Genomic DNA, 9,120 nt, shown 5'->3' on the forward strand with positions numbered 1-9,120 from the left:
ATGGAGGGGTTCAACCATTCCAGAGTTTCTGAATTCATATTACTTGGACTCACTGATTCCCCTGAGCTCCAGATTTTCTTCTTTGTGGTGTTTTCCATTTTCTACTTAATGACCATGTTGAGCAACTACCTGATTTTGCTCACAGTCATATCAACCCCACATCTCCACTCCCCCATGTACTTCTTGCTCAGCAACCTGTCTCTCATCGACATGTGCCTGTCTTCCTTTGCCACTCCAAAGATGATCGTTGACTTTTTTGCTCAGCACAAGACCATCTCCTTTGAGGGCTGTATGTGTCAGATCTTCTTTGTGCACCTCTTCACTGGGACTGAGATCGTGCTGCTTATCTCTATGTCTTTTGACAGGTATATTGCCATATGCAGACCTCTTCATTATTCAAGAGTTATGAGCCAAAGAGTGTGTGTTGGACTTGTGGTGACTTCTTGGACAGTGGGTTTCCTACACACAATGGGCCAGTTAGCATTTACCCTCTACTTGCCCTTCTGTGGCCCCAATGTTGTGGACAGTTTCTTCTGTGACCTTCCTTTGGTCATCCATCTGGCTTGTACAGATACACATATACTTGGGATCTTCATGATTTCAACCAGTGGTGTGATTGCTCTTATAAGTTTTCTGCTTTTGCTCACTTCTTACATCATTGTTCTTTTCACTATCAACAACCATTCCTCCACAGGATCATCCAAGGCTCTTTCTACCTGCACTTCACACTTCATAGTTGTGCTCATGTTCTTTGGGCCCTGCATCTTTATCTATGTGTGGCCTTTTACAAACTTTCTGGTGGACAAAGTTCTCTCTGTTTTCTATACCATTTTTACTCCCCTTTTGAATCCACTTATCTATACTTTAAGAAACCAGGAAGTGAAAACAGCCATGAAAAAGAAACTAAATTACCAATTTTTCAGTCTTGGGAAAACTACTCCACTATACTCAGTGCAATGAAAAGTTCTCTTATCTGAGGTATAGTATCACTAGTTTTACTTGTGGAGTAATAGAAAATTGAACACAGAAACTCCCTCTCAGATCATTTAGTCTAAAGTCATGAAGAGTAGAAGCCAGGGTTGAGATACGTGAAACATCTTGGCTTAAATTTAGTGTCTGCAACTCTCTTGAGTTTATGGATCTATTTGAAAATCTACTTAAATCTGTAGATTCTGTTCAGTGAAAAATGTACATACCAAAATTGTGAGCTTAAATTCAAGGCTTGATAGACCCATGAATCTTATAAACATACTTTGGATTTTGACTACTTGGTGAAGTCTGTGATAAAATGTTATTCTCTTGTCATTAACACGGAATATTTCCACTCTGTTATACAGCCTTGTGGTAATCTGATGGTGTTCAGTTGTAGACGTTTAACTAGGATTTTAATCAGGATTTTTTTCATAACATTGAAAATATTTTCATGGGAAAATTAATACTGTGAAGACATCTTTTGGACATTATTGAAATATCTGGTTTCAAGTGGTCTAATTGTTTTAGCTCTGAGTCAATTTTGAAACAAGCGAACATACGGGAAAATATGAAATTTAACAGTGTTATGCAACAACACGGTTTCTTAATAGGTGTGCAGATCACTATCCCACTTGATTATAGAAAAGAAAAATAATTAATCAAGTAGAAATTTATAAAGTTTAAACCACAGAAAGTAAACCATTCAAATCTGGTTGTCTTTTATAACCCAGCTGAAAAATCATAGATGTAATGAATTAGTTTAATATCAAGACTAAGTGTTTAGGAAATTATTAACTATTAAATTAATGAAATATTTCATTTCTAAAATATTATATTCCAAAATATTATTAGTCTTGGTATAACTTTTGTACCCTATTTTCAAAATATTGTGGCCAGTGGGAAGAAAAGGTGAAAAGAAATTAGGAAGTATACATAGCACCATCTCCCTAATTTGTTTTTATTATTGATCATGTAAAATATATTTGTATGTGGAATTGTTTTGTGGTAGAGAGTTATGTTCTTAAGGAAATCTAGATACATAAGATGAACTTCAATTTGCAAATACTCATCTGTTCTTTATACAAACATATAATCAATATCTACCGAATGTCCTGAGGCTACTTTGGCTAATAAGACAGGAACATTGTCCTACTGCAGCCCCCCAAACAAAAAGAAACTGAGTAATTTCAGAAACATCAGGGTCTATGTAGCTATGAAGGAATGACAAAAATATTATATATGTACATAACTATATATGTATATTTAAATTTCCCCTTTCTGTAAAGGATAGCAAAAAAGTAGGACATTTTCAGCTACTCTTCCTTCTTATAAAGTGTGGATCTGAATGGGAGAGAGAAAATCTACATTTAGAATGTTTATTCTGTCTCCTATCTAGCCTAATATTTCCTTCTACTTTTAAAATTATAACCTAGGATTTGGCATGCAGCATAATATCAAGCCTTTCAATTTTGATAGGAAGTCAATAGCATCTTCTAAAAAATATATAGAAGTTTCTTTTATAAGAAAATCAAATGCCATATTTCAAAACTATATTTTAATGTGGTTCAATGCTACTGTATTGGACAAATTCATGCAATTCAATACTTCTTCAACTCTGGCTCAGTGACTCTGTTGTTAAGAATTTCAATTAGTCCATGCCTGCCCTTTGGGGAATTTTGAAACAATTCTAAAATTATAGGTTTTTGGAGATGATGCATAATGTAGTTTCTGATAATGGGGGATGATAGAACCACCTTTAAACTTTTTAAGGAAGTACTCAAGTACAGTAGTAGTTTTAGTATGCAGTCCAGACATTTCTATTTTACAAAACTTTCATAGTTTTTTCTCTTGTGCAACCTACTTAAGGCCTCTTCAATTGTAAAAAATATGCAAACTCTGCAGAATATGATTTAAGGCATGAGATTTTAGAACAAGATAGAGTTTGAAAATTAGCTGGCCAATCTATTTTCCTAAGAGCTGAAGAACCCACATTCCAGAGAATTCAGAGCTAGTTCAAGGCTGAATAGGGGCAAAGCACATTGCACTGGACACCCCTAGATCTGGGAATCAAATCTTGGCTCTGTTGTGTTATCCTAGAAGATTCACTTTATCTCTCTGTGCCTTTTCTCATCTCTAATATGAGGATGATAAAAAGTAGATAAATGTTTATTGTGCCAATTTTATGTATAGTGGACAGAATGGATTCTAAAGTGTCACTTCCATTTCTCTTCCCACAAAGTAGACTTTTATCTAAAATATATCTTATTTTTAAGTAATATGTCTTTGAAAAATAACTGTATTAGGGCAGACTACCAGCATGTAAAATTTGCTATCTTAGTTTTAGGATGTCTCAAAGACTACAGGCTTGTTAAGATACTCAGTAACAATACAAAGAGAACACTTTCCAATTTTCCACTGTTAACAAGATGGATGAAAAAACTTGATAGATTGTCTGAAATTTCTATTGTAAACAATATACAAGTAGACTGTGCCTCCTTGAATTGGCTGAAATATGTGAAAAGAGTTCTATATGCAATCTATCATCATGGATTCAGTTTATGAATGCCACAAGGATAACACAAGCCCCTTCCTTGCAAAGAGAGAAATGGCATTAAGTGTCTTACATTTTTCTTGGACTTTTAAGGTCTCAACCTTGCTTCAACACAGACAACTTCCAAGCCAAATATTTACTATCTGAAATTAAATGATGTGCTGTAGTTTATGAGGAAATATAGTCTTGGAGCTAGGTGTAAAACTACATTTTTTATTTAAAATATTGCTTTATTTGTAATCAGATTATGAATTCTTCCCTTTTGCCTTAAAGTCATCTGGAAAAAGTTTGAGCTGGAAATGGATTTTTGCATCACTACCATTCTTCAGCAAAAATTTATTATATTTTAAAATATGAGACCCCTGCTTCTGAAATGGCAATCTATTTGTTGGGCACCTATTCTGTTTTAGGCCCTCGCTAGGTGCTGGAGATAATATGGAAATAGAGGGTTTTTTTGTTTTTTGTTTTTGAGGGACATAAACCTAGTGATTAGGTAGTTTTTCAATCTTTTGTAGGTTTGAATTCCAGCTTACTGCTTTCTTGTGCAACATTGAACATGTTTTTTTAATGTTCCCAAGCCTCAGTTACTCATCTATAAAATATGGTAGTAGTACTCAACCAGTATGGATATTGTGAAAATTAAACAAAAACACATTTAACAGATTTATTAGTGCTTGGACTCAGTAAGAGTTAAATGAATACTATTCTTCAGTTGTATTAAAATGTGTAAAATTGGAGGGTTCTAGAATAGAAATAGAAGTGCTTCATTGAATTTAATGAATATGGTTTTAATATTATAATGTGCTGTGTCAATTTAACTAATATTAACTAATATTGGATGTGTGCCAATTATTATCTATCTTTGGTGCATTTGTGTACTTAATGTTGTTCTTTGTAAGCCTGTATTTTTCAAAAGAAATATTATATATTTTTTGGATTTCTTTTCATTTTAATTGAAATATATTCCAAGATTGTATGAAAGGGGAAAAGTAATAAGTACATGATGTTCAAAGGTGATTGTCTTTTATCACAATAACTTTTTAAAATAAAATACCCATGTTTAAAAAGTGATGAAGTATTATGCACTTTTTTCTCTTTATCTCTTACCTATTTAAAAAATAGCAATGGAAATCCTTTTAATTCTTATAATACCAGATTTATTTAAAATTTATTAACTGGTAAAAGAAAGGTTACTTAATTGTTATCTATTCATTTTATATATAACAGATTAGTAAACGAATTTCAAATATGGGCTGAAAGACTTGTTTGCTCGTGAAAATGTAAGGGAATTTCTTTTATAAATACATAGCAAAAAAGTACTGTTCAGGAAATTGTTAAAATTATCCCCTTAAAATTATAGCATCAAGTCCTAGACATTTCACCAGACACAGGAATTTCTAAAGAAGGAGGACAAGTATCTGGTCTCTACCTGGGCATTTCTGGAGGGAAAGCCCATTCCAGGGGAGAAACAGATTAAGACTCAAAAGTGTGCCCTCATTGCCTCACTCAGTGAATTTAGTTATCATGTCTGCTTACAGCATATCAGTCTAGCCATATTTTAACATATTACCCATCTCATTTATTGGAATATGAGTTTCACAACTGCATTACTTCTGTCAAATTTTTCTGCAGACTGCATTGTAGTGTGCTTGACATCAAGGACAGAAGGGTAAGCAGGTACAAGGAGAAGGTAACATTGGAGGCAAGTAGAAAGGGAAGAAAAATAGATGCAGCAGAGTAGAGTCTTAGCTATTAACACACAATTTTGATTTCACCTTTTTTTCTTATCCACTTCCATATAATCTGTTAAAAAGCCCTCCTGATCATTTCCAAATGACATACTTATTTCATCTATGTTTCTCCATCTCTGCTGCCACCTAGATCAGATGGTGTAGCAGTTTGATATAGTTTCTGAATTCCAAAAATAGATATTAGATTATGTTTGTAAACTGGTCTGTACCTGGGCATGATTAAATTGTGATTAGGGCTTTGATTGGACCAGAACAATAGATAAAAAGCATGGCAAATGACAGAGTTGGAGTTTGATGCTGGAGTTTTGAGCTGAGGCCTGGGAGGTAAGCACAAAGAGGAGCACAGCTGCTGAGCCCAGAGAGAGTGACAGAGCCAATCACCTGATAGCTTACAGTGGGCCTTGTGGAAAAAGACAAAGCCTAAAAGCCTCATAGTCCACAGCTAACTAGGTAAAGAAAACAAGAACTTAGCCCAGAGAGAAATGAATCCTGGGAAGAGAGGAACCCAGGAAGCCTGAACCCTGGCATAGCTCAGCAGCCAAGTTGCTCCAACACATAGCAATAGACTTTAGTGAAGGAAGTAACTTACACTTTATGGCCTGGTAACTGCGAATTTCTACCTCAAATAAATACCTTTTATAAAAACCAAACAATTTCTGGTATTTTGCATCAGTACCCCTTTGGCTAACTAATGCAGGTGGTTTAAACTATACTACTGCATCATAGAATACAGACAATGCTTGGTCTATGCTAATGCAACAACCTGCTAAATGTCCTTCCTGTGTCATTCTTTCATATCTGCAATTCAATCTCCACATAAGAGCAAGAGATACCTCCTAAAAGAATAAATGTGAACATGAGAAGAGGAGATCATAGGTTCTTATCCTGGTGATCACAGACTCAAGAGGTCTGTGAATAGAATTCAGGAGGTTTGTGAATTTGGATGAAAAAATTGCATATTTATTTTTACTAATATCTAATTGAACTGCAGCATTTTTTCCATTATGAATGTAGCAACAAATCACAATAGTATTACCAGCACTTGTGATTTTTTTCATTTTCATATCATAAACATATTGTAGTGGAAACCTCAAAGTCTTGCTAATGGTTATCATTACTTTAAAATTATTTTAGTCTTTAGACTGCCTCTAGATCTTGTTCAATGTGTTCAATAAACATACTTATTTCTATATAACAATTTTAAAGATACTCTGAGAACTATATTTCAATATAGATTGGACTATATTTCAATATAGATGACTACTTTTGCATTTTAATATATTTATTTTATGTTTTTGAGATACTATTCTGAGGTTGAGACTTTAGGTCTCACCAAACTCCCAAAAGTGTCCATGTTGCACACATGTGCACACACAAGCACACACACAAACACACATGGCTAAGAATTTCAGGGCTCCAGAAGTGGGGGTTGAGGACATGACAATTGAAGTCAGATAGCCTGATCTGAATCCAGCTCTACACCACTTAGTAGGCTTGTGTTTGTAAGTTAATTAGTTTCTCTATCCCAGCTTTCTCATCATTCTTAAACCTGAGTTCTCAAGTCAGCAGGCGACTACTGCTTGCATCCCCAACATGTTTTATCTTCCCTCAAAAATTTATAAAGAAATCAAACTAATTACCAACATTAGAAATTGTGAGGCTTCACAACACAAATTTATTTATTTTCTTGAAAAGCAAAATGAATGAACAAACATACAAAACCTGCTACCTTTGGGCCAGAATATCCAGCTAGAGCTAAGCTTTGATATCAGGCTAACACCACAGACTTTATATCTCTGTTTTGTCTGACATCAAACCACTCCATGCATGTATATTACCAAGTGAATGTGATCCTTGATAAAGGATTTAAAATGCATTATCCCTTTTTTATCACCATGCCTATACTTTTCCTCCAGCTCTAATCTTCATATTGCCATAGTCTACTCTTGTCCCTAACTTTAAAAAAATGGAACATAAATATGTAAATTATTTTCTTAACTTATAAAAACATTACTTATTTTTTAAAAGAAGCTTTAGATTACATAAATGTTACATAAAAAATATAGGAGGATTCTCATACACCTCATGCCCACCCCTCCCACACTTTTCCCCATTAATAATGCCTTTCTTTAGTGTGGTACATTTGTTACAGGTAATAAACACATATTTGAAGCATTACTACTAATCATGGTCTATAGTTTACATTGTAATTTACACTTTGCTCTACATAATTTTATAGGTTATGACAAAATGTAGTTTGGCCTGTATCCATCAATGCAATGTCATGCAGGACAATTCCAATGTCCCCCAAATGCCCCATGTTACACCTATTTTTCCCTTCCCTTCCCTCAGAACTTCTGGTGGCCATTGCCTGTATATCAATAATACAAGTTTTTCCATTGCTATAATAATAGGTCTACTTTAGTCCATAGTTGCATTTCCCCCTTGTTTGTTCACTCCTCAAACTTGAGAATTTTGGGATGCTGATGTCCACTCTATTTCTTTTTTTTTGTCTTTATTTATTTTTTTAATATTACATTAAAAAAAGATGAGGTCCCCATATACCCCCCACCCCCCTCACCCCACTACTCCCCCTGTAACAACAATCTCCTCCATCATCATGAGACATTCATTGCATTTGGTGAATACATCTCTGAGTACCGCTGCACGTCATCATGGTCAATGGTCCACATCATAGCCCACACTCTACCACGTTCCACCCAGTGGGTCATGGGAGGACATACAATGTCCAGTAACTGTCCCTACAGCATCACCCAGGACAACTCCAAGTCCCGAAAATGCCTCCACATCTCATCTCTTCCTCCCATTTCCTACCCCCAGCAGCCACCATGGCCACTTTTTCCACACCAATGCCACATTTTCTTCGATTACTAATCACAATAGTTCATGAATAGATTATCAGTGTGTCCACTCTAATCCATACTCTATTCCTCCAGCCTGTGGACCTTGGAATGGTTGTGTCCAATCCACATCTATAAAAAGAGGGGGGTTAGATTCCACATGGATGCTGGATGCAATTCTCCTGCTTTCAGTTGTAGGCACTCTTGGCTCCATGGTGTGGTGGTTGACATTCTTCAACTCCATGTTAGCTGACTGGGGTAAGTCCAATAAACTAGAGTGTAGGAGCTGAAGTCTGTTAAGGCTCAGGGCCTGGGTATCACATGGTCAGTCCAGAGATTCAGGTTCTCTGTGTATATATTAAACCCCAGCACCAACAACAGTTCTGGTAAAAGTAACAGGAGAGGCTTGTGAACAAAGATCACATCTGAGTCCAGCTCCATCACACAGAAACACAAACTTCAAAGTAGGGCCAACTGACATGGCACTGAACTCCATCTGCCATGACCATAGAACCTGTGGGTCTCTGTAGCCCTCAGAAGAACCAATACCTGGGGTTGTATCTACTTTATCTGTCTCTGGGACTCTGCTGAGGTGTGCATAATGGCAACCTCTCTGATAACCTCCCGGCTCTTTTTGGAGACTCATAGCCATATAAACTCATTTGTCCTTTCCATTTCCCCCTTGATTCAGGTCAAAAAACATTTTTAACTCCTGGTATTATATGTAGACTGAGATATACTGCTGGTCTGAGCTGACCCTTTTATTCAAGGTCATTTTCTAGTTACATCATCAGCTGGTACTTGGTAGTAATTCCTCAGTGCCAGGGAGGCTCATCCCCAGGAGTAATGTCCCACACTGGGGGGAAGGCAACACATTTATATGCTGAGTTTGGCTTCGAGACTGGCCACACTTGAACAACATGGAGGCTCTCAGGAGGGAACTCTTAGGCACCCTACAGCTCTAGGCCTTGTTCTTATTTCAGGT

General features: G+C 36.0%; 1 protein-coding gene across 1 annotated transcript; it reads left to right on the top strand.

Moving 5' to 3' along the window:
* On the top strand, positions 1 to 960 carry LOC131275982 (olfactory receptor 4K2-like). The gene has a single exon (XM_058287865.1). It carries the CDS (start codon positions 1 to 3, stop codon positions 958 to 960), a length of 960 nt encoding a protein of 319 aa, XP_058143848.1.
* Positions 961 to 9,120: the final 8,160 nt, after the last annotated feature.

The sequence above is a fragment of the Dasypus novemcinctus genome, chromosome 3 (genome assembly GCF_030445035.2).
Source record: "Dasypus novemcinctus isolate mDasNov1 chromosome 3, mDasNov1.1.hap2, whole genome shotgun sequence".
NCBI lineage: Eukaryota > Metazoa > Chordata > Mammalia > Cingulata > Dasypodidae > Dasypus > Dasypus novemcinctus.

Bases quoted from the DNA above. Each gene is read 5' to 3' on its own strand.
- LOC131275982 (XM_058287865.1), top strand. From the start codon at position 1: ATGGAGGGGTTCAACCATTCCAGAGTTTCTGAATTCATATTACTTGGA.